At 40.3% G+C, this 25800-nt stretch overlaps 4 protein-coding genes across 4 annotated transcripts in view; 2 read left to right on the top strand and 2 right to left on the bottom strand.

Moving 5' to 3' along the window:
- Nucleotides 1–2703: 2703 nt before the first annotated feature.
- Nucleotides 2704–4418, bottom strand: mzt1 (mitotic spindle organizing protein 1). The gene is made up of 3 exons (XM_083923453.1): nt 4140–4418; nt 3431–3576; nt 2704–3198 (listed from the first exon to the last, which is right to left on the bottom strand). The coding sequence occupies exons 1-3, from the start codon at nt 4189–4191 to the stop codon at nt 3175–3177; spliced, it is 222 nt and encodes a 73-aa protein (XP_083779579.1). The 5' UTR covers nt 4192–4418; the 3' UTR covers nt 2704–3174.
- Nucleotides 4419–4907: 489 nt separating this feature from the next.
- On the top strand, nt 4908–8731 carry bora (bora aurora kinase A activator; the record flags this gene model as incomplete). The annotated part of the gene is made up of 11 exons (XM_083923288.1): nt 4908–5057; nt 6066–6172; nt 6348–6393; nt 6503–6584; nt 6723–6767; nt 6896–6952; nt 7059–7339; nt 7463–7625; nt 7733–8286; nt 8423–8533; nt 8711–8731. The coding sequence occupies 11 exons, from the start codon at nt 4908–4910 to the stop codon at nt 8729–8731; spliced, it is 1617 nt and encodes a 538-aa protein (XP_083779414.1).
- A 1556-nt stretch (nt 8732–10287) lies between these two features.
- dis3 (DIS3 exosome endoribonuclease and 3'-5' exoribonuclease) lies at nt 10288–18117 on the bottom strand (the record flags this gene model as incomplete). The annotated part of the gene is made up of 21 exons (XM_083922757.1): nt 10288–10747; nt 10869–10991; nt 11105–11263; nt 11450–11618; nt 11742–11956; nt 12331–12487; nt 12588–12674; nt 12889–13016; nt 13149–13233; nt 13402–13466; nt 13734–13835; nt 14135–14251; nt 14385–14531; nt 14920–15057; nt 15242–15355; nt 15522–15683; nt 15862–16029; nt 16136–16209; nt 16452–16648; nt 17082–17239; nt 17899–18117. 21 exons carry the CDS (start codon nt 18115–18117, stop codon nt 10679–10681), a joined length of 2853 nt encoding a protein of 950 aa, XP_083778883.1. The 3' UTR covers nt 10288–10678.
- Nucleotides 18118–18959: 842 nt separating this feature from the next.
- The window catches only part of pibf1 (progesterone immunomodulatory binding factor 1), a gene marked incomplete at its 5' end in the record, with an annotated part of 18443 nt that continues 11602 nt past the window's right edge, over nt 18960–25800 (top strand). Inside the window, 10 exons of the mRNA XM_083922436.1 lie at nt 18960–19226; nt 19624–19724; nt 20077–20275; nt 20363–20482; nt 21244–21377; nt 21897–22005; nt 22111–22230; nt 22332–22393; nt 22515–22640; nt 23734–23832. Of these exons, the coding sequence (XP_083778562.1) occupies nt 18960–19226; nt 19624–19724; nt 20077–20275; nt 20363–20482; nt 21244–21377; nt 21897–22005; nt 22111–22230; nt 22332–22393; nt 22515–22640; nt 23734–23832 (1337 nt within the window). The remainder of the gene's footprint in view (nt 19227–19623; nt 19725–20076; nt 20276–20362; nt 20483–21243; nt 21378–21896; nt 22006–22110; nt 22231–22331; nt 22394–22514; nt 22641–23733; nt 23833–25800) is intronic.

Below are 25800 nucleotides of genomic sequence, written 5' to 3'. Positions count from 1 at the left end.
AATAACACAATAGCTGTTAAATGTAAAGCTGGCCACTGTGGAGTTAATTCCACCCATTTTATGAAATCGTGTGTATGACCATGAATCCTCTTTTATATGCATATTGTAGTTTTCTGAAAGCATCAGAATAACTGCAGCTCTGTCAGATAAATGCAGTGAATTAAACAGTACTATATTTCCCTCTATACTAGAAGTATAAAGTAGCATACAATTAAAATACTGAAGTAAAGTACAAGAACCTCTGAATTGTAGTATATGAATAACTATTCATAGTGTGTCATGCACATACAACTGCCCAGCCCATATGGATTAATTAGACCCCAAAAAAAATACTGTTGCGGTGGTGAAACATTTGTCAGAGTATAAAAACAAAACTCAAGTCTCTACGAATAAAATCTGACACAAAAATGTACCTTCTTCTTAAAGCCCAACTCAAGTCAAAAATCCACCCAGAACTCCTCAGAAATAAAGTCTGATAACTTAAAGTTTTGTGCCTTGAAATTATCATATAATTTGCAATAAAACCTGAAATGGACATAACAAACAAAGCATCTGCAGGGAGACCATTAGACCTACCTGTTTATGGCCAATGGTAATTAGTAACCTAAATATAACTGTGCACATAGAGATCTTTGACTGTTGGTTAAACTCTACCCTGTACTTGTATTCATGAGACATTATGTTTGTAATTTAGGTTTGTAAAAACATCAACAGACCATCTTCTCTTATGCATAAAGAACTCCTAATCAGTCCAGTCTAATTATTTTTATAATATCCATTGCGCGCACCTGAACTGTAATCTTTCACTTTTAAATGAGACTGCCCTCATTTATCAGAAAAATAATCCTCGGCCGGGATAATTATCAGATATACAAACATAAACACCTTTAGAAGTTCAGATGTGAGGACCTCCTTAAGTTTATACAGTCATGTGACCTGACCAGTGGCCTAGTTGAACACCTCTTAGATGTTTATGCATATACGGACGCTAATCTCTCAGTCAGGACTATGGGATTTGAGAATATTTTGTTTTATATAGATCAAAGTAGCTGGCTGGGATCAGGAGAAACCCTTCAAACACATCAAACAGGGAGCAATGCATCCTGAATCCCACGCCCACAGTAGCCAATCAAGCCATGCATAACTCTTTGTAAAAGAAAAGGATTCTCAATGTGGGTCTCCCCTCCATCAACAACTCCCGCTGCTCACCCCCCACGGAGGCCAGGGGTTGTTCAGGCTCATGAGCTATCAAGGAGAGCCACTGCGGCCGGCGTATCTGTATGCCTCTCATACTTGGCTAACACGATGCTGGTATTGAGGAACAGAGAGATACTGTGTTAAGATATCAAAGCAGCGGTACAGAGATTTAGACTCACAGCCTGTCAGTCAAGATGGCGAGACAAAGCAGAAGAAGACAGAAATGCTTACACACACTCACATACACACACACACTCCTGCTCACTTGCTGGCTTTCTCTGTGGTGTGCCTGTGAGGGGTGAGGCGTGACTGTCAGATGGCTCAGGGGCTACTCATTTGTAGACATCTACAGCGCTGCATGAACACCTAAACTCTCTCTCTCCCACACACACACACACAGAGGGACACACACACATCCAAAAGCTACTGATTCAAGCCCTTTCAGATGAGGGGTCGCTCCTTGCCTGTATATTGGCCTGTGGAGGAATGTTCTGTGCTCTCAGCATTTTCCCTCGTCTCGAAGATGAATAGAGCTATTTCACAGACGGTGGAGAAACAAAACAATGCTCTGTGTGGTTAGACACATGATGTAGGGGCTTCATTTCTCGTTGATCAAAGATGGTTTTTTTTGTCACGTTTGCAATAAATCTCAAATACTTTTTTTGTGGAGAGTACAGACATAAGGGGGGGGGGGGGGGGTGCAGTTGAACAGGACATCCTGCTGTAAAGAATGACCCTTGTTCATGTCTTTTCTTTTGTACATGTTGATGTGATCACCCCTGCAAGGTCTGTTTGTATCTTTGTCCCTTTCACCTAGTGTGGCAGGAAAGATAATTTCCTTTAAGTCCTCCAGAAAATACTTTTCAATACCACATTTAAAAATATGATGTCCACATGCAATAGTATGTTAAGTACAGAAGCTTAAAGAGGAAAAAAAGCAGATTTACACCCAGATTTTCAATTGAAGGCTGCACAGATGAAACAGGGAAGATCACTGTGTTGCTATGTGTTCAGTTACTTTTTCTGTATCACTCTGTGCAGGTTGTTCATAAAATAAACATAGTAAAAAAATATCCTATCCTTTGTTGCTGACTTATTTATTTTTACTGTGGTTTCAAAAGAGGTTCCAGGTTTATTTTTTATACTAGTATTGTGTCATTGTCAATTCTGGTATCATGATAACCTTATTTGAAAAACCTGTAAGAATTACATCACTGGGAAAAAATGTTTCAAAAATGGGATCAATGCAACAGAAAAAACGTCACAGTAAATAAATGAAAAAAGGAAAATGTGTTTTTAAAAGTACCTGATAAAATCTGAATTGAATTGCTCTTAAACATGAAGAAAACTGAGAATGTAAACTTGCACAGTTGGAACCTAACAGCTATGCCTCAGACAAGAAGAAGAATGACACCACACCACCTTGTGGCTACTGACTGTAACATTTTAATATAGACTTTGTTCCATCATTGATGGTAAAACAGACAATGGAAATACCAAAAGGACAAAGTTGAAAATGCATTATGCTTTCACAAAATTTAAAACAATTCATTACAAATTAAATATGTCCAAACATCATTAAAATAAAACAATTACTTTATGAAAAGTGCAACACAAATTGGCGTATCAGAAATAAGATGTATGCTCTTAAATTAAGGCAGGACGTCAATGTTTATACCACTCTGAACTTCCACTTTACAAATGGCTGAAGGACAAACTTGAAAGCGAATCTGAGGCAGAATGGCTGAGCACGGCCTCATGTCCGGAGATGACTTGTGTTTAGGAAGAAGACTGAGGTTGATACTTCCACAAAAAAACTCACGACAATTTAAAGCACAGAACAGGAGCAGTAAGTCAGTGAGGAGAAGTCAGTGTGCCAACACACAGGAAAGCCTGATTGGCTGGAGAGTCCATGGTAGGAACAGGTCCAGGATCAGATCCCATTAAAGTTCAAACTGAGGGAAACGGGCTGCAACGTCAGTTAGTGCAGTTTTCAGAAGCCTGAAAGAAAAAATATAAAATGAATAGTGATAAATGATCATGACAAATTATGAGATCATTATACCATGTTTTTTAGACATTAAACATTGTTAGATACCACAGTGATATCTGGAAAATGTCACTTTGGCATTTGATGTGAATTCTTAAAACGAATTAATCGATTGTTCAGCAGTCGGTTAACAGACAAACAATAATGTGAAAAGGTTAGCTCTTTGGGAGCCTTTTTCTGTACCTTGAGGGTTTCAGAAGCTTTACGCAGTTCTTTGATGACTGCAGACAAAGCTTCTGGGTTGATGCCCTGTTCACACAGTCTTACACATATAGACAGAGACTCCATGTCCAAACCTGTGTTCAGCAACCTAGAGATCTCCAGTAGCACTGTTAGTAGAAGAAGAAGATGATGATAATGATGATGATGATGATGATGATGATGACAAGTTACCCTAGTTACTGGCATTTTCTAGTATGAATGGCAGAAAACTTCAACAAAGGATCTGGGATCCACAGGAAGTCCTCAGACATTATGCTTTTCAACAATCTTTTTTCAAAAATGTCTGAAAAAAGACATTAACATGATTGCACTGTATTATTGGCAAATATAAATTTGAGAAAATGTGCCTTCCTATGTATGTTTAACATTAAAATATGATGGATAAATATATGGATATGTTATAAGGATCATTATATCATAATATTGTATGCACCATAAAAAGTTGTGTGTATAGCTTTTAGGTCACGCTAGCTGCCCAATTTAATATGCGATATCAATTTAATCCAATATTTGTTGCGTCCTCTCACTTTCAGATAAAGTGTCCTTGTCTTTCAAAACATTGAAGACCCCTGAGCTGGAGTAGCAAAAAAACCCCAACAGTTTATTTGCAACAGTTAGTAATAGTTTACAAATACACAAACTGCTAAATATTCGTTGAATATATATTTACCATCCATTGTCTCCCGGACTGCGTTGAGGTTTGCATTTGCTGCACTTGCCATGATAGTGAATGCTGAATATGAATGTAGTTAGCCAACGTTTGCTAGCAGGTGGCTAACAAATACGACTTTAAAAATGTCTCTGACGCGATACAAGATTTTTTGAACCGTTCATCCAGGTGTCAAACGTTTTGTTTTCATTTACGTTACTGTCTCCAAAAAATTAGAAGCGCACAACTCATTAAGGGAAAATATTAATGGCCAGTTAGCTACTTTTCCTGCTAAATGCTAACTCACGAAACTGGGAGAGAGGAAGTGACGACACTTCTTCATTGATTGGTCGGCATGAACTTCCTGTAACGTTTCTATTGGCTGACTGGTCTCACGGGGTGAAATTGAAATAAACGTTTGTGCCATCGCTGCTGATTGTTTGTTCACTCTTAAAGGGAGATTGTTTTAAAGCTGTTCCTTTAAAGTCCTGGCTCGTTAATACTTGTAAGTAGCAACGCAAGAACGTTATGTAGCTAATACTATATTGTACCTTTCATTTTTTTTGTAAAATATTGTGTTAAGAAAGAGGGCAATGGGGCAACATGTAACTAAGGCTAACGTTAAACAGGGGAAGTGATCTAAGCTAGCTAGCTAACTAAGTAAAAAATGACTAGACGTCATTAATATTGAAGTGGATTATATATTATATATTCAGTGGATTCTGTCGTGTCAATTTTATGTCTCACTGTTCCTTTTTCATTTATTCTGACTGGATTATTTCAGGTAAAATGGGGGACCGTGTTGAGCTACAGATCACTCCAGAGACTCCAGGCAGGCCGTTAGTGAGAAACCCCTTTGAAAGTCCAAACGACTACCACCACCTTCGTGAACCTCTGGTGCCAAGCCCAACTGCCTTCAAGTCCAAACCATGTAAAGCTGTAAGTATGAACCCTTACACTCCTCATATGGCAAGCAGCTTTTAACATTTAATCCAACCACATTCCTATCTGTATTTACATTTTAGATATCCATAATACCATTTCTCCTAGTCAAAATTCAGTTCTTACTAGTCAGAACGATAATTTCAGATACCTACTACATTATTCTTACTAGTACAAATGATGTCACTTTTTCAATTCATGTGTATTGGGCTTTCAGTTCTAGATATCCACAATTACACTTTAGATAGCTAATATGAGCATTGCAGATATTTGTAATTACATTTTTACTAGTCAGTATGTATTTTGGATAGTCAAAATTACATTATGGATATCTGAAATGGTTTTTCATTTGGGAAATCTGAAATTAAAATTATAACTAGTAACCACCAAAGCAATTTCAGTCAAAAGCAACTGGACATGGTTATTCGCCGTGCAACTGCAGTTCTCATTTATTGAATTTTTCCATACGTGTCGTCTACATTTTATTTATGAGGTGGGTTTTTTTTATCATTATTTTTATTTATTTACAGTTTGTTTACTCCATCTAAAGCCAATGAAGCAAAGACTTATGTTTTCTTTTGTAGTTCCCTGGTCAATTGTTCATGCCTACTGTTACTGTCTGTAGGGGTTGCAGGTTCACAGTTATTAATTTTACTCTTTAAGCATTTAGCTTGAATAAAAAGTCTTGCAATTACATGGCAACATTATGGCAAACATAGGCAGAATTTATTTAACATACATGTTAAAAGTTGGATTTAAAAAACATTTATTGACATAATAATCATCTAACAATCAGATGTTTAATATTGACTGAAAAATCCTCTGAGAAGTATGGAAATTTGAGTCTGAAAAAGTCTGTAATTTTGAAATGGAAAATGTGTAGGAACCCTGTGCTCATTTCACCGACTATGTGACACGTCTTACTATAATTCTTGTATAATGTCCCTACATTTCGCTCTGCTTATATGATAGTCCTATTTACTTCCTTATCTCCATCTCTCTCAGACCCCACCCAAGTTTAACTGGTCTATTGATGAAATGGCCAGTCTTCTCCCAGTGTACATAGACCCAGAGGAAATCCAGCGACAGTCTTTTTACCTCAGCCAGACAAGGTATGTACTTAAAACCTGTAGTCACAGGAGATATGTAGGTAACGAGGATGACATTGTGAATAAACTGATATTCCGCGAGGAAGGTAAAAACAAAGTAATATCCTGATGTGTTTAATGCAGAAATAAATCAAAGATGGCAGGGAATGTAGTACCATTTTTTTTTTCAATCATCTAGGATGGATTCTGACATTGAGGAAAAGCGTCAGAATGCTATTGAGCAGGTATGTGATTCTAAGCAAATTAATAGTATTGTGTAATGACAGGAGTAAATATTTTTATGATTTACAGATTCATTTTGTAATTATGTAACTTTTCTGTCTCCCAATAAAGTTTTTTACCAAAGGCACCATCGTGCCCTCGCCCTGGGCAGCACCCGACACCCGTAAAGGCCCCCAGATGAAAAATACGAAAAGTATGTTTATCTTTTATAAAGCTTCCACAAAGCCTTTTATCATCACGATTTCCTCACTGTATTTTTCTTTTGGTTTTGTTTAGTATCTAAGTATCTATTTTGTGTTCAATTTCCTCTATTGTCTATTTGCACTTACAGGTTTTAAATCAGTAATGATTGCAGAGGAGCCAGAAAAAATCTCAGGTTGGTGTCTTCTTTGAGAGGGTTTGACGTACCTTCAGTACACAGTACACTACACCCATCTCTTCTTTTCTTCACCATCTCCTAACTTGTTTTTGAACTCTATAGTATGCTTTATTTTTGTTTTACAGTTGCTTGTCAGACAACTCTTTCGTTACCTTTGGCTTTTGATTTGGAGAAAGTACTAGGTAAGCCTCTAATAAATGGTAACACAATCAAATCAGAGTCTGTTACGGCAGAGTATTCGACAATCAAGTCACCATGTCTGGCTGTCTGTTTCTTCCCTCTCCTCAGGGGATTATTACCGTTATGAGGAAGCGTTTGATGCTGTGCAGGAGAGTCTCAGTTCTTCCTCCTTAAGGCGAAAACTCTTCCTTGATGGCCAGGGCACTTACAGCAGCTCTGACAGCTCCAGCCCACCAAGCCCAGAGAGAAGCCATGCCAGGCAGGAGAGGCTTTCGCTAAACGGAGGAGAGGGAGCTGTAGGAGGGGTTGCAGGTTCTGAAGGAGAAGCTATATCATCTATCTTTTGCTCCCCTTTGTCCTGTGGCAGGACGGCTCAGACTCCCTCGACGGTGAGTTGAGATGTAGGGGGTGCAAATATCGGTCATTTCAACATCCTCTTGGTATTTCAATTTCAACTGTTTGAGTTAAATTTACACCTGACCAAAAATGCATTTGCATTGTCTTAACTATAGGGTCAGTTCTCATCCAGTCCCATCCAACATGGCTGCTTCCGGGACTGCAGCCTGGGCAGCATCACCAGTCCTCCGTTCCCTGATAGGTCGTCTCCTCCTGGCCTCGTCTCCCCCACAATTTCTCCCATTGTTGCACATGCAGCACGCACACCCATTTGCTCAGGTAGACTATTTATTTTGCTGTTGTTAATAGTTTTTACTACACACCACATTTTAAAGACACAGTTTATGTTAAAGTTTTTCTTCAATCTGAATTTGTGTTTTCTTTAGCTGAGAGGAAGCGGCCAAGCAATTTGACACCCCACGGCATATATGTCACTCCCTGCAATCTGAGTCCATTTGTCGAGGGTTGCTCTCCCATTCGTAGCTGTTCCCCACACCAGCTCCACTGCCACACTGAGCACCAGCACAACGCCAGACCCAAGCCACAGCCCAGAGTCCGCTGCTGGGCCTCCCTTCCCCTCATCTCCCCGATCCTCAACCCGAAACTCCTAGACAATCAGGAGGCTGAGAACCAGCTCCCCTTCTCCTCCCCTTCCTCTCTCCCCCCCATGGAGCTAGATCCATCTTCACCCCTGGCCCACGGCGCTCACCTCAGTGACACAGCCAGAGTTGGCCTGTATGCAGTGGAACCTGTTAAAATGGAGGAAGGCAAGGAGACAGAGATTGAAGGGAGGTTGGAGGATGAAGAGGAGGAAGGTGAAGGGCTTTCGGGACAGCTGACCAGCTCTCGAATGGGCAATGTGTCAGCAACAGAAAGCTGTCATATGTTTGTATCTCTTCTGGCAGAGGGAAGCAGCATACGCTACGATTCCAGCATGCAGGTTAGTGTGAGCCGTTTAATGCAGACAAATTATGTATGTTTACTCTTTTATGAATTAATTATTGGTGGTCATTTCATATTGAGGAATATCTCATTTAATATTTGTAATGGACTGCTTTTTGTGTGTGTATGTTTAGGTGGACAGCGGGTATAGCACTACCTCAGCAGGCACTGCTAGTCTTATAGATGGCCTCAGTTCAGACTTGGCAGAAGAAGCTTTACAACTCACTGGACACACTAAAGTAAAGGTAACCCTTTACAAACACGGTCTTAAGATCTAATGCAGTATTAGCACTCCTTTGAAACAAATTGCTGAAAGTATCTTGCAGGCCTCAATAACAGTATTGTGCATGCTACAAGGCTTCATTGGTGTCTTGAAGCTACTTTTCATCTCACTAAAACATCTCACGTTTCTTATTTTGCAGGTGTTTTATCCTCACCACTGAGAGATCTGGTTGATGCAGTTAAAGGGACACCTCTTCCAGTGGAAGTACAAGATGATTTATTTTGCAATCAAATACAACAAAGTTTACAATATGTTTTGAAGCATTTATCTTGCATTAATTTGGTTAGGGTGAATGGGGTCAGCTGTTTAACGCAGTGTGAAGGTTATCATGACTGGTCATTAGTTATTTTGAAGGTTTAAAGCTCAAGTTGAAACACTGAAAGCAAATGCTCTATGTATGTTTCTCACAGGTTAGAAGGGAGGAGACTAACCCATAGCCTATCTTGGTCCCATTGTAGGACTTTGAAAAACAACAACAACAACTACTAGTCAACACTTTTTGTACCCAACAATGTTGTACTGGTGTGCAAAGGGGGAGAAACATATTCTGAATCAAACTTGCACAACAGTAACCTTCTTGAATGCTGCATTGATGCTAAGAACCTTTCATTTTTATTCGGTGCTGACATGATCGACCTGCTTACATCCTGACTTTCAGATGACATCAGATTTGTACTGTTTATCTTTTCATATGTTTATCATGATTTTTTATATGAGAGCTTTTTCATTTATTGAATGAGTAAGAATTGTTCAAATTTAGGTTACTTGTGGGTCTTATTTGGATTGTTAAAATATGTATTCCTGAATAAGACAATTAATAATGCCACTAGTGAATTAAAAGACGGTTAAGCCATTTTACAAAATCTACATATACTTAAAAGCATTGGCTGGATCGTTGTCACATTAAACTAACTTGAATTCTTTGTCTGGCTTGAGAAAACATTTTTGAGTTTGGGTGTTTCTACAGTGTATTGCATGTGTTTTGAGGTTGAGTCTGCGATTCTGGGGGGAGATTCATAACACCCAAACAAATACGTTCCTCTTGTCTTGGAGTGTTAGCATGTGCCAGATTTCCTCTTGCTCCCACTGTCTTTCTATTTATACACCCATGGCCTTTCCCCTGTCCTGTGCCCAAATGCAGCAAAACTATGAACACAGAACAGGCAGCTATTGGACCGTGAGGAGACATTAGCTAAACTTAACAAAAAGTGTGTGTTGGATAAGAACCACAGACTCCACCTTTTAACGGTTTAGTCCAGAAAGACAAAATATTCAGGGTCGAGCTGCTCCTAATTCAATAACATTTATTAGCAATCCAGTTGCATTGTGAGGATTCTCCATATTGTGATATCTGTTAGTAAGTTAGTGTGAGATTTTATATATATTCAGAATCTACAAGGTTCATACAAAGTCTAGACATTTTAACCTGTTTTCAATGTTAGGAGTATGCTTAAATTCAAATATGCTCCTTTAAAAAAGGCTTGATTGTCAACACAGTCTTTTTAATCTACAACCTCATTCATCTAAACCGGAAGTTTTATACCAATTAGAAATTTAACAATCCTCAGATGTGATAAGAGTTGAGAGCCTGGAAATTTTTTGGTTTAGTTACCTTGAAAGTGCTTGAATTTTTCCCTTAAGAATAACTTTGATACAATAACTGCAATTTCCCAGCTTGGGATCAATAAAGTATTTCTATTCTATTCTGTGGCAATAACTTTTCTAAATTTATAAAATACCGTAATATTCATTTTTTACATAATTGGGGTTAACAAATGAAGCTGAATGCAAAATTCCTTTTTTCTGTCAGTGCCATTTTCTGCAAAAGTACTTTTACAAATGAAGATTTACACCAGCCCTACAAAACACACAAAAGGTTGTAAAAAAAAGAAAACACTTTAATGATTGCGTTACCCACTACAAGTAATACTGAACTTATGACCTGCAGTCTCTATACCAACAAGTGTTTCTAAAAATACCAGAGGGTTGAATGTAAGGTTGGAGCAGTCTACCTTCACTGTGGTAGATTTATTAAAAAACGGGCAAATTAGACTTTTAAAACCGGAGGGTCAGCTGGTGGTTCAAGTGAATTACTGTGCTTTCTACGTCAGCGATCCAGTTTTGGTTTCTTGGCATGTGGCTCAACATCTGGGACTGGAACGCTCACACCAGGGATCTGAAAAAAAATTGACATGTTCAGCTTACTAAATCTAATGAATACTGCTGAAAATTTAGGCTAAACAGATGCAAAGTTAGCCATAATTATTTGCCACTGGTCTTGTATAGTCAGTTCTTACCACAGGGTCAATCAGAGCCATGCGGATCTTCTGGTGCTGAATATTTGAGGCGTCCAGGCTGATGGTGACCTTCACCCTGTCAAATAGCCGGAAGGTATGCTGCTCTACGCTCAGAGTGGGACCCTAAACATACATACAGGAGAGCTCTTTTAAGCACCATATATTCTGATGTTTAAGGTCACCAGATATATATGTGTATATATATATATATAAAAAAACCCAACTTGTGTTCATACCTCTTCATCAAAGACAAGGTTTGGGCCCGCCTTGTCTTTCGCGTCAAAGAAGACCGTTCCCTCCAGGCCAAACTTGGGGATGAGTACGATGATTGCGTTCTTCCTCACGAACAGAACAAATCCCTCTTCGTTCAGTATGCCTCTGCTCTTGAAGAACAACTGGGAAGAGATGGTTTGCATTGAAATCATGAAATTTGCCACGAATTGTATGGCAATTGCGGTCTCTTTGATTCTCTTATTTAAATCAGAAGTTTATGGGTTATAAATGGACATTATGCTGATTCTTCATCATGCTGTTTTAAAAAAAAAAAGCGAAATCAAACCACTGTGTGTGTATGTGTTTACCTGTGAGTGGAATGCTACAGATGCCCTCTGTGCATACTGAGACATTTTATGTCTGTAGTTGAGGTTGTTGGACAGGGCTGACTGCTTTTGTTTGTCCATCAAATCTGGGTAGGTGCTGTCTGCTTCTATGGCCACTGCCAGCAGACGGTGTACTATAATATCTGCGTACCTGTGTAGAGGAGAAGGTAGAGGTTTATATAGAGAGAAAAAGAGAAGAATATGGATGTCATAGGGACGTTAAAAATACTTTCTCGATGTCTAGTCAAGAAGTGCATAATTTCACTTTCCATACCTCCTAATAGGTGATGTGAAGTGTGTATAAATGGGTGAAGCGAGGCCGTAGTGGTGGAAATCACTGTCCATGCCAGAACAAAAATAGACAGCCTGCATCATGCAGCGAGTGGCCAAGATGCGCAGTAGCGTGTTAAAGTACGGGAAGCCTTCCACTCTGGCCACGTCAAGAGAGTCAGCCAGTGCCTTGGCCGAATCCGTGTGGATCTCCACCTCCTGGAGAGTTAAGGAAACAAAAGTATTAACACCTTAAGATATATTTATGGTAAAAATCATGAGCATGAGCAGTTTTATAGTTTGTTTGCCGCAACTTTGACCTTGGATACTGACATTTGCCACAACAGCACAACATAAATAAAAAGCATACAATAAATGTTGCCCCTTAAATGTAGGCTGACAAGCAGAATACATGGCCATTTTCATTCACTCTTGTAAATCTGAGATGACCGCAGTGACTCAAGGGTCTGGAACCAGGTTCAGTTCACGCGTCATAACAAGGAAAACTGATTAAATTATTACAATTAAACTCAACAAAAATATCATTGGAATAGCAGAGCACATTTTCTGCATGACCACCCATCTCCACTCACCTTGGACTTTGCAGCCTTGAGCAGGATGTCGTAGTTAGATGGAGGTGGTGCCGGATGTTTCCTTAGCATGGCGCAGTCTGGAAATTCATCGTAAATCTTCTGGGCAACTGAAATATTTGCCAGCAACATGAACTCCTCTACCATGGAGTTTGTCTCCCTAATAGCCAAGAAATGGTTTTATTTTACATACGTCCAAAACACACAGCACGACACACAGACACACTAAGGTTCCAAAAAACCTTTTTGAAGGCACTTACATGAGTTCTTTGGTCTGGAGGTCAATAGGGTCGTGGGTTTCACTGTCAATGTGGAAACGGACCTCTAAGGATGACAGGGTCAACGCTCTGAAGGGAGGAAAAGCAAGCAAAAAACAGAGTTTAAATACTGTACATAGTGGTTATAGTGTTGTGATCAACTCAATTCCTTATTTTTAAGGCAACTGAGCCACTTATTGATAAGACCACACCAATAGCATTTTCAACCCATAGCATTAGAACGCAACATCCTACATTTCGTAAATCTATTATTCTGCCTCGTCTACTCCGGCCAAATCCTTACCCCTTCTCTATCCTCTTCTTCTTGAGGATTTTGGCTAGTTTGTTGAGACCTCGCAGGCTCTTGGTGATATCATCATTCTTGGTGGAGTCATCAATCCTCATTTGGGCCTCAGCATAAGTCAAAGATGCCTGTTAAACAAGGATCATGCTTGAAAATAGTGTCATTTTGTGTCTTTTGAATCGATAATGAAAGCAGGTGGTAATAGTTTCTCATTTTATTCATGTATCACTATTATTGTATATGGTGTGTCGGTGCTATACCTTAGAGTTAATGACACTTTTTGTGAACCGAGTCTTAAGAATCTCTGCCTCGTGGTTGATCTCCCAGATACATGAGAAAGCCAGCCTGGTGAAAAAATACAAAAATAGAATCAGAGGCAAACATTTAAACTGCATTCAGTAAATAAATTCCATCAGCTGTAATTGAAAAATCTATGATCTATTTATTCACTGAATTATTTTAACAATATTGATTATTGTGTGTATTAAGTTTAAGTGTATATTTGGTCCTCACCTTTCCACATTGGAGCGTAGAGAGCAAAGATTGGAGCTGAGCAGCTCAGGAACCATGTCTATCCTCTGATGGAGACAACCTTGTCATTATTTTGTTTCTACTGAGTCAATCTGTTCATGAATGTATCAAATTCTAAAATCAAACATTTAGTGGTGAAGGAAAACATATTAGTTAGTCACAATATCCAAAATTGTATTTATTTTATTATAACTCAAATATTTCTTCTCAAAAACCTGGACCCAAAACTTTTACAAATATCTAAACATTAAAAAGGAGTGATGTTCAAATGCTGATGTAGTGAAAACAAGTGTGTGTGTGTGTGTTTTCCTTACTTTTCCACACAGGTAGACAGTGGTGCCACGGTTTGCAGCCTCTTTGTCCAAAGCGTTGCCAGGTCTGATGAAGTGACTGACATCGGCAATGTGAACACCCACCTACAGCGAACAAATAAAATACTGAGGGCTCAGGCAGTCTCTCTACAGGGTCCCTTTAGCAGGGACAAACTTAGTGAAAAAATCATTCATCTCATCCACCATCAACAACTCTCAATGGTGATGTAATTTACCTGGTTCATTCTGTATCTATCTGTTGTGTCTTTTATGTTTTGTTTCTTTTATGCACACGCCTAACAAAAATGTCCACTGCTTTTTGCAGGGGACAATAAAGGTTTTTGTGATTCTGATAAAAAAATAATATTTTTCTTTTTTATAATGCATGTGTCCAGTAAGTGTACCTCAAGGTTTCCGTTGTCCAGCTCTCTACAGTGCAGGGCATCATCTATGTCTGTACATCCGGGAGGATCCACACTGCACACTGTCAGACTCCTCAGGTCCTCTCTCCTCGCCATGTCCTGTTCCACATCAGTATGTACTCAGACTTATATACACACATGTGCTTTCAAATCAAAGGGTGAGAGACCCACTGATAAATGGCCCACACAACTCTAACTACAATAATGCTAAGTATATCTCAAGAAAAGTTACCTCTGGTGTGATGGCCCACGGCATCTTGGGAAGGAAACTAAGCACCGCCTGAGAGAAGTCCTGGTGGGGGACGTCATGCTCCTGTAGCAGCACCTCCTGCTCTGTGTCCTTCTCCCCTGCGTTTCCCAGACTGCGCACAAAGTGACCCTAACAAAGAAGAAAAGACTGATTTCTCTCCACACATATTCTTGAAGTTATGCACATGTTATTACATGTCATGGTAGAAAGTGTGGCTTCATATGTAGTCATCTTCAACCGCTTGTCCCTATCGGGGTCTCACGGGGGGGTACATCCTGGAAAGGACGCCAGTCTATTGCAGGGCACATAGAGACTATGATTAAACAGTGCATGTCTTTGGACTGTGGTAGGAAGCCGGAGAACCTGGAGGAAACCTAAGCAGACACGGGGAGAACTTGCAAACTCCACAGAGAAAGGCCCCAGCCTGGATTCAAACCAGAAACCCTCCCACCACACCACCGTGCCGCCATGTAGAAAACATAAATAATAAAACATTTCTGACGAGGTACCCACTCACATTTGGATATCTGGAGTGTTTGGGCCAGCCATCGATGGCCACCATAATCCTCTGGCCTGCCAGTGTGGATGCCTGACGTGTTTCGATGCGAATGCGTGGGATACGGCGGTCTGCTGGGGTGAAAAGATGCCGGGTTGACTGTACGTAAAAAGAAAGAATAGAGATGGTTGAAGCTGGGGGTAAGACCAAAAATGTGCTACACCGTTTTTATAGTATACAGAGATTTAAAAAATACAATATGCACACCAACCATTTTGACAGCTTAAAATTTTCAAACCAACCAACATAAACTGTACGGTATTATAGAGCAGTCTAGACTTACCTCCTTAATCTGGGAGACATTGAGCATGCCACAGAATGGCCTCCAGTTCCTTTTGATGATTCCCACTACTCTGCCTGTGGGCTTCCTGGCTGCTTCAGCTGCTGATAACCTTAACTGTTCACACACACAGGAACATGGGGGTCATTAAGATACCCTGGCTATTAAGGCCAAATTGGGGTTGGCATTCATTCCAGGTCTCTTTTTGTGAAGCACAGCACCTAGATACTGTAAGCAGAGACAAAGCTACTCTAATAACTCTTTGAGTCAAACACATATTCACCGCTTTCTCCTCCTCCTCCTCCTCATTATCGTCCTTAGCTGCACCTTCGTCCTGCAGCACGACAGAGGAGGGCGCCACCCACTCACTCTTCGGCAGCAGCTGCACAGCGACCACATCTTGGTACACTGCTCTGTTGAGGTTCTGAAGACCCTGGATGAGAACCTGGCAGCAAACCAAAGGGACAGCACAGACGGAGCTTTTAACATTTCATACACTTCCCTTGACCTATTGTCAGTTAACTTGTAGTGTCACCCAAACCAAGATGAGGTCAGAGATTCTTACATTTCCACATGTTTAATAATTGTTCAGACAAACATTGTTCCGACACAAACACACACACCTCTGTGCTCTCTTCCCCCTCTCCCTGGACAAAGACTGTGGCCTCTAGATAGTTGTCCCTGCTGGCCCTAAAGCTGCCCTGGAGGAAAGAGCCACTCTTAATTCCAGCTTGGATCCTGGAAAGGGGGAGATGCTCTGGGAATAACACCTTACTGCTAGTGATCTCATTCTGACAGAAATGAGAAAAGCACAAGAAAAAGTAAGTAAACAGGAGATTCAGAATATAGGGAAGTTATTTCCATATGTAAATCGTACAAAACTGTATAAGTGTTTACCTTGTCATCACTGGACAAAGCCAGACGATCCACAAGTTCAGGGTTCCCTATCAGACTCCTGATGTACTCTTCACCTATTATGTAAGTGAATAAATGTTTGTTACAAGGTGGTAAATGAAGCTTTAGCCGTTTGAAAGCAAGTTAGTATCCATGAGAAAACAGTGAGGAGGCCTGAGGAGGTTTCTGCTTGGAGCTTGAATCAGAGTGACTGTTTACCCTCCGTCAGTTGTAGAATTTATAACAATGTTTACAGAAAATGTATTTTTGTTATGCAGAGCATTTTAAACTGATCTAAAACGCCTGTACACCAGCTTACATCTGTACACCAACAGGCTGCTTTCCTCTGCCTTCTGCTTGTTCCCTTGATCATTGGTGAGGAAGACCACCTTCAGACCGTCCGCGTCGGACTCAGACGTCTTCAGGTGCTGGCTGTACCATTTTGCCGCCGTACGGATTGCGCGGTCGTTGCGATCATTTGCGCTCTCCCCCGGTTCACGTTCAATGAATGTTTCCCTGGAAGAGCAGAAATTACAAGGATGAGGGAACTGACAGTTGGAAATGGACTGAAAAGAAGTTTCTATCAGAACATAGTAGGTCTAATTTTACTTGAAATATTATGTTCATTTTGTACTAAAGTTCTAACTAAAATTAATTCATTTGCCAAGTATTTAATTCACAGGAATATACAAAAATGCTTCATTGTTGCTTTATTGTTTTTGAGATATGAAGTTACCTATATCGGAATCATCGATTTTAGCCATATTGTCCAGCCCTGTCTTGATGATGGATTGATCTTCATTAGATCAGATTTGCAAAGTAGGCTATACGACTGAATTGTATTGTGCGAAGGGGAATGTACTTTGCCACTGATTACTTTTACATATTAATTTAGTGCAATTAAGATGTTTTGATGCAGTAAGTAAAAAGGTCAGCGGTGTCTTGGTACCTGTGGTGTTCGTTAGTAAAGGTGTAGAAGTGTTTCTCTTTCTCATGTATGATGTCCTTCAGGCGTTTATAGACCGGTGCACTGCGGTGACGAACCTCCTGCAGCACAGTCTGAAGGATTATCACATTGCGAATCACAGGATCTTCCAACACGTCAATCTGCAAGACAGAGAAATTGTAAACATAAGGTTCAAGAGGATTTGAGCTGTTCAGAATCAGATGCAAATATTGTGTGGGTGTGAATTTAAAAAAAGGATGTTATAGTGTCCTAGAATCAAGTAAAAACATCATCGAAAATTATGTTACACCTCCACAGTGGTCAACATGAAATAAGATTAGAAATTCTTTATTAGTCCCACAGTGGGGAAGTTTTAAGTGTTACAGAAGCCAACGAGGATAGTGCAAATAACAAAAGCACCAATAACAGATGCAAAATATAATAATAGCCTATGTAAACAGTAAAAAGGCAAATTAACAGTTAAAATAGTTTTTAAAAGTATTAAAAAAGGGGCAAGTGACAGCAAAACACACGAAAAATAAACAGAAACAACAGAAATACACATAATGATATTAGTCATGTGAAGACACACAAAGAAGGTTAAACAGCTGTATGAAAGTGTGATGTCAAAATTGTGTATTATCCTATCTATGGTATTATCACAACACATAAGAGGCACAAACTGGGGCTACATGTCATGAAAATTACATGTATAGATGTCTGGAAACCATTATATTGAGTTTGATGATCAAAAGGCCCCTTTTGTTTGAATACACCGATAACATTAGACATCCGAGGGATGTGGGAGACGCTTATTTACCTGATGCAGCACCACATTCGTGTCAGGCATCACATAATGTGGATAAGAACACAGGTTGCTCTCAACACACGCGTCTCTCTGCAGCACAGTGGACTCCTGTTTGCATTCAGTGCAAACTTCGCTTCCGCACCAAATATCATCTCTCAGATAATGTTCGCGCACTATCTTCATCACCCCACCCGCCCGGGTCTTCTTGATGAAGGTTTTAGATTTCAACATGATGTCGATAAAAGCCCCAAAAGATTAAGATCCTGATGAGTTTTTTTTTATCGTGCCATTTGTAGACAAGCAAGAGTTAGCTGCCCATGTGTAGCTGACTAACTCAGTGGGCCGAAAAAAACCCGTCGCAGAGTTTTGATAAACACGAAGTCGGATTTCAGGTGTTCGTTATCAATCATGCATGTTAATCTCTATGTAGAAGCGGGGAAATAACAGCCACGGTACGCATAAATACACAACGAAATATCACGGTGTTAATGTTAAATAATGTAAAACTCTGAGTTTAGTTTTGGTTGTCCATCCGAATGACAACAAAGCAGAAGAAGACAGGAGGTAACTGGTTGGCCGGGTCAATGAGAAGTAGTCTATTATATAGCGACCCATGCGTTCGGGAGGAGGTACCACATGCGCCGTGCATTGTACAATAATACAGACGTGTGGGTGTTGATTGTAGTGCATATTCATGGGCATAGGTGGCGCTGTAGTCAACACCATCACCACAGTAACGTAAATCGAGCAGTTGGCGGTTAACAGGCGGGTCGGAGCGGGACCCTTAAAAATGAAAACACCTCACCCTGTGCTCGTCAGCTTCGGGGTGTCACTTTAACCCTGTATTTTAGGGTGTTATGTGTTATTTTCTTGAGGGTGAGTAGTCTGTGTAAAGCGATATATGCTCGGCGTTTTCGGTTATCCTCGCTGCAAACTAACGCTAACGTTGAAGTACGATATCGCGATGTTTGTTAACTGATAAATGTTTCTAATCTCACGTAATCTCGGCTACAGTAACTGGCTCATTTGCCTTGCTGGTTAACAAAAAAAGAGTAGCAGAGCAATACAACAACATGCCTCCTAAGAAGCAACAGCTGAGGCCGAGAGCAGCCAATGTCTCCAGCTCCCTGGACCTGGAGTCGGAGGACATCAGCCTGGAGACAACCGTGCCCACCACCGAGGATATCTCGTCCTCCGACGAGCAGCGGGACGGCTCCCAGAAGGTGACCCGCCAGCTGATCGAGAGGAAGGAGCTGCTGCACAACGTCCAGCTGCTGAAAATTGAGCTTTCTCAGAAAAACCTGATCATAGACAACATGAAGGCCGACCATATGTCCAAGGTAAAAGAGAGAACAGGCAGTGTTTATATATATATATATATATATATATTTCTTTTTACTTATATTTGGTCCTTGTATTTATTATTATTTTCTTTAATAATATATTATTATGAACTTTTGTGTTTAATTGTTAGGGATGGTTGTGGACCATAGGTGGGGACTAATACAAATATATAAATTAAAAAAAAAGAAAAGTTCTTGTTTACGTGGATATGTTGGTGTAACTTATCCCCAGGTTGTGCCTCTCCGACATCTAATTCTTCTCACATGTGAGAGAGGCAGATCTACATTAAACCCACCAGACACAGACAGAGGCATGCACTAATTATCATTTCCACAATTAGCTGTGATGCAGTAATAGCCCCCTGATTCCATTCACGTGTTTGTGTCATGTCAGATTGAGGAACTGGAGGAGAGGCTGAATGATGCTCTACATCAGAAACAAGTGTTTGCCCTGAGACTGGACAGCCAGCTGAAACTTACTCAAGAGGAGAACAGGTGAGGAAAAGTATAGGTCACGATACGATTCCATTGAAAGATGGTAGATGGTCATATTGAATCATGCAGGAATAATGGTATCACATATTTGTTTGTTTTTTGTGTAAAAAAAAAAAAATCATCATCTGCAACTCTTGGAAAGTGTGAGAGTGCAGGAAAACTGACACATTTGTTCATACTTACATGCTATTTGCCTTGATGTTTTTCATGCTAATTATATAATTAAATTATGAAAACTTGGATGAAAGATAAGTATTGGAAGCTTGAAATAAGATTTCAACAGGATAACTGTACCTGTGTTAACTATCTAATCATCATGTGATCTGTGCTAAAAAAAAAATGTCATCACCAGGAAGCAGCAGGCTCTACGTAAGCAAGAGATGGAGGCCATCCTGCTCAGGCAGCAGCAGCTAGAGGAGACCAACCGACAGCTATGTGAGAAAGCTGGAGAGCTGCGGAGGTCTCTCAGGGATCTGGACATCTCCAAGGACCGGTATCAAGAGCTCCGCGACCTCCCTGACGACAAAATCTCCATACAGGAATACGTAGCTGTAAGTATGGGCGGGGGTGGGGAGGTATCATAACGGTATGATACAGCATGTGATGAAGCTGACCTTTTCTGTATGCTGTGTGTTTAGATGCGTTTCTATGAGGTAGTGACTCCTCTGCGGGCTCAGCTGGCTGAGCTCAGTGTGAAAAGAGGCAGTTTGACTGAAGACCTGGATACACACAGAACGCATATGAAGACTTTGATGGAGGTACGGCACACACACACACAAGCTTGTATTACACCTCTATGTAGTGTTGTCATGGTATTGGTATTTCTAACTTCTATACTTTTTTTTTTTAAACCACAGCGATAATATATGGGCTTTCTTATATCATTTGCCTTTCTTTGTTCATTTCCCTCAAGTGCAAAGTATTTCCAACAGCACTCCTGCTCCTATTTTCTTTGTCAACAAAAAGTGTGGAATCTATGCAATTGCCATCTTTAATGAGCTAACACCGTAACAAAACCCACCAGTTATTATATTCAACTTTCAGCTACAGTATCCTCGAAATGGTCACTTATACAGCCTGCAGTGTTTACAATAAGAGTGGTGTGATTTCCAAAAAAAGCCATCCAGCCCTGAAGGCATAAATGACATGTTGATGAGATAATGATGCAACATACAGGCAGGGGAAGAATTTGGCACAAAAAATAAATTACCAAGGCATTCATGAGACTGACTGAGCATTGTTTCAATGCCACTGAGTATTATTTTAGACATTGCAGGTATATAACCCATCATCTTAAGGGAGTTTCAGGAAAAGGATGGGATGTTCACTGCATGAATTTTCTGTTAGGAGAATTCTCAGGAACTGTATGACTATGTTGACAGCATGAAGCAAGATGTTAATGGGCATTTTCTTAACACAGATTAGGGTGCTTAGGGTGCCTGTTGCATAGTGTATATAACTGCATGAGTCATCCATGTAATAAAAAAGTTGTCTCTTGTGTGTATTTGCGTATTCACAGAGCTACGAGGAGGAGCGGCGGCTACGTACTGAGCTGGAGCTGAGGAGCCAGAGACTGACCCTAGAACTGGCAGATACCAAACAGCTGATCCAAGAAGGGGACTATCGCCGAGACAACTACCCTGCCATCAAACGGTGCGTGTTTGTTTGTGTGACAGAACAAACGAGGTGACTCCTCTGTACACCTGCTTTATTGGATGAGGAGGGGTCAGCTGTCTTCCTTTGACTCCATTTGAAGGCTACAGTACAGTTTTCTTCATGTGTTGAAGGATGCAGCACTTGAAATGAGACAGGTAGCCAAAAGTAGTTGGTTTATGAAGGAGAATCGGGGTCAGTTTGTGCAGAAGTTTTAGTATTACTTGATGTTTTAGCGAGCATCACCTCACCTCACAATATATTAGATACTGGCCGGGTCAGTGCATGGACATATTTTGTTTAGATCATTTTTTTACACTATGACAACAAAACTATCAGCTTGGGATCAATAAAGTATTTCTATTCTATTCTATTCTAAACTTCAGATCACTTTAGTTTAGTCTAGTCCCCCCTAGACTAGACTCAATCCTGGATATGCAAGTTGCAAGTTTAAAATTGAAAAATAGAGGTTTATTAATAATGAAAAATAAGTTCAAATGTATGTACATTGGTTTATAGTGAGCGGGACAACTTTGAGGCGGAACTAAAGGAGTTAAAGAGACGATTTGAGACGCTGGACTTGACTCACACTGCAGTGACCAGAGAAAGGAACACGCTCAGCAAAGAGGTGCTTCACACACGCAGTATATTTTGTCTTTATAATACTCATTGACGTCTCTTTGCGTGTACTTTGTTCTGTGATAGTTTTTCATTTGTCTTGATTGCCCTCCAGGTGGCGACATTGCAGCAGTCAGTGACTCTCCTGCAGAAGGACAAGGAGTACCTACACAGGCAGAACATGGAGCTAAGTGTCCGCTGTGCACACGGAGAAGACCGCCTGGAGAGGCTGCAGGTCCTTACAGCTGATCAGCTAGGAGGCTTGTCTAATACAACAGACAATCAGCAATATAATAATCGTCAAATTTGGTCTCACGTCTTGATTCTGTTGTCTAGGTACAATTAGAAGACACTAAGAAGGCGAGGGAGGACGCATATGAAAAATATGTAGCATCCAGGTTAGACTCTGCTGTTTTACACCAGCAGCCAATATTCTAGTGTTTTTAATGTGGGAGACCTAAGCACTGATATTGATGATTTCGCCTGCCAACAAAGTTCATTTTCATCTTTCCACTACAGAGACCACTATAAGACAGAGTACGAGACCAAACTGAGAGAGGAGTTGGAGAACATCCGGCTGAAAACCAGTCATGAGATAGACAACCTGCAGAGAACCTCCAGGGAGATGTATGAGAGGGAGAACAGGTATCAGACTTTTGATATATAACTCTTTAAGAAATGGTATGCAGGGCTGGTATGTATATATGTTGGTAAAAACTATGAATTAATATCAGGGGAGATATTCAAACCAAAGGAAGATGCACATTTTGTTGATATTCCATACAAATGATTATTCAGAGTGCTTGCACCTGGGTGAAAATAGTAACAAGGCCCTGATTCGGCTGTTTACACCCAAATTACTACACAATGATGGAAGGTTAGAAAGCATGAGCTGGTTAAGCGCTGGTGAGAAACTGACTTATTATTTCTGCAGTTTGGTTAGGGATAAGCAACCAAACTGGGTGCGGACACCTGGGTGCAAATTGCCATCAGCCATAATTATTTAGGTTCACTTCTTTGCAAGTATGTAGTATGTAGGCTACATACTTATTTTGCCATATTGTTTAGTATCCAGAAATTACATACATCAAGAATAAACAGATGGGACAATTGTTTTTAATAGAAAGAGAATAGAGTATTTTATCATGGGTCCTTGAGAAGTTATGGAAGAGTTTTGAAATTGTGTCCATGAAAATGTGTGGGAACCCTGTGTTTAGCAATTTTCAGAGAAGACCTCAGCACTGGTAGCCTGGCATCGGCATACTAATTCGCATATGCCAGAGCAAATGAAACATGAGCTTGGCAGATTCATCTGGTTTCCAGGCTACAATGCTGGTGTTGTGTATCTAAAAACAGAAGTCATTTCACGATGTTCATTCTCAATAATCAAGTACAGGTGTAGCCTGTACTGTTTTTGCAGGGAGATGTGTCTTTGTTCTTATTTATAAACTATAATAATGTGCTTGGGAAGAGATGAATTGTGCACACACCAGAATTAGCCAAGACTGTCTAATCTGTCTTTTCATTTTTTACTCGCTCATCTAGTATACAGCACAGCATAAGTCTGCAACTGAAATAATGAATGCATATGCAAATATTCAGGAAGAGGAAGAGTTATCACCTCAGATACTTCACAGTAGAATTAAAATAAAAGGAAATATCAACATGACATGAAAAGAACATTTTTTCAAATGATATCTTGCTGATTCCTTTGTACTGTGTGCATGTATATGACCAGGAACTTGCGTGAGGCCAGAGACAATGCGGTGCTGGAGAAGGACAGAGCGGTGGCTGCTGAGAGAGACAGCCAGTCTAGATATGACCAACTGCTGGAACAGTGAGTTTTACTATCAATCACATTACTGTGTGTGTAATTTGCTCATCATGAAGGTTATTCTGTTCTCCTCCTTTATTAAAAGACAAAGAAAAAAAAAAGACTCCAAACCTGGACAAATAAAACCTAACCTATCATTGTTAGATACCACTAACAGGAAGGAAGAGCCTGCTTTTTTTTGCGAACACAATATGGAACCCCTGGAGGGATTTTCTTTAGATTTGGCACAGCTGTCCACTGGGATTCGAGGATAATCTGATAAACTGTCACTGTGACCTCACAAAACACACTTTTGGCCATGACTCCAGGATTCCTACGCTGATTATGACAACATTTACATATTACATATGTCTAAAGGGGTAAAATGTTGAAATAATGGCATTTTATATCCAAAAGGTCAGAGGTCAGCTTCACTGTGACATCATAATGTTTCTGGCCATTATTGAACGCCATTACTCAGGAGCAAAACGGGAGACGTTTGGTTGGACACTGAATTGGTGACGCTAATCTTGACACGGTGGTGACTGTCTAAACCTTCTGTGCTGCTGGGGTGGAAGACGTGTGTGAAGCAGCCACGTTTCACCAAAAAATACACTTAATACTAACACTTATAACTGGTTGACGGAGACATAGAAGTAAAACACTCCCACTGCTGCACTTAAATGTAGGTCACTTCCTGGTTGCACTCTAAATAGGCTGTATATCAGGGAAGGTTAAGGAACTTCACCTGAGGGCATTTGTTAAACTGCCAAGAGAACTCGGACAAGTTTGTACTTTTTTTTTTTTATCGTCAACTATGTATGAATTTAAAATATGACCTGGTTAACCGCATGCTTGTAGTGTGTGGGGGTGGCCAAAGCCGAACTAGTGTGATCTATAAATCAGGCGTCATCGCTGTGCTTTTTAGTGACTTAGTTCTAAATGTATTTGTTCTTACATCATAAGGTTATATTCAGCTTGAATTCCTCAACATTTCCCTGAAAGCTGTGAAGTTGTTGTTGCTCTGACGCTGATGTGTGAGCCACCGGCAGTCTGTCATTAGCACATGTTGTGGGAGCGACAGGACTTTGGTGGCTGTGGTTCACCGTCTCTTACTAAAGATCACATGGCCGCTCTGCTGTAACTGTGGGGTCAGAAGGTCACATAGAAGTCAGAGTTCACTGAAGGTCAGTCAGTTTAGCAGCAACTGGTGTTACTGGCCTGGTGACTTGCCTCTCGAGAGTGAAACACTTTCAACGCAGGTTGAATGCAAAGTGAGAGACAGGATACTGTGTAGATGCTGAGGAAATCTCCTTAAACTGTGGCTCACAATTTTAAACAGCTTGTTTAGACTTTAGCCTTTTTCGTTTTGTAATTTTGCACAGCGTACTTACATTTAATGCTGCTTTTCAGTCATTTCCCATTCCCAAACATCCTCTTAGTGATTTGTATCCAAGTTGCAGTTCACTACCTCTCACTATCTGCCCCAGGCAACAATGCCTATCTCAGTATAGCCTCGAAAGGTGCCTCTGGGTCATGGACCTGTAGGAAGTTTCAAATCTTGCATGGAAATTGCAACAGATATATTGTGAGACCTGTTGTGCACACACACACACACACACACACACACACACACACACACACACACACACACACACACACACACACACACACACACACACACACACACACACACACACACACACACACACACACACACACACACACACACACACACACACACACGCTGTAAGCCGCATCTTTTTCTAATTGGAGCAGGTCTTTCAGCCAGCCTCCTGAACAACGTATCCTGTTTTTCTGCTTTCTCGACTCTTGACTAAGAACAAATGATGTCTATTTGCATATGATTTTTCTAGTCATGCACACATTCTGGAAACATTGTTAAACAATTGAAAGGACTCATTTAGGAAAAAAATGTTTCCACAACATGTCTTAATTTACACTCATGTCAATACTTGGAATTGTTTCAAT

The sequence above is a fragment of the Echiichthys vipera genome (genome assembly GCF_963691815.1).
Source record: "Echiichthys vipera genome assembly, chromosome: 11".
Classification (NCBI taxonomy): domain Eukaryota; kingdom Metazoa; phylum Chordata; class Actinopteri; order Perciformes; family Trachinidae; genus Echiichthys; species Echiichthys vipera.
Note: the sequence above shows the minus strand (reverse complement) of the source record. Positions and strands in the feature narration are given on the sequence as shown.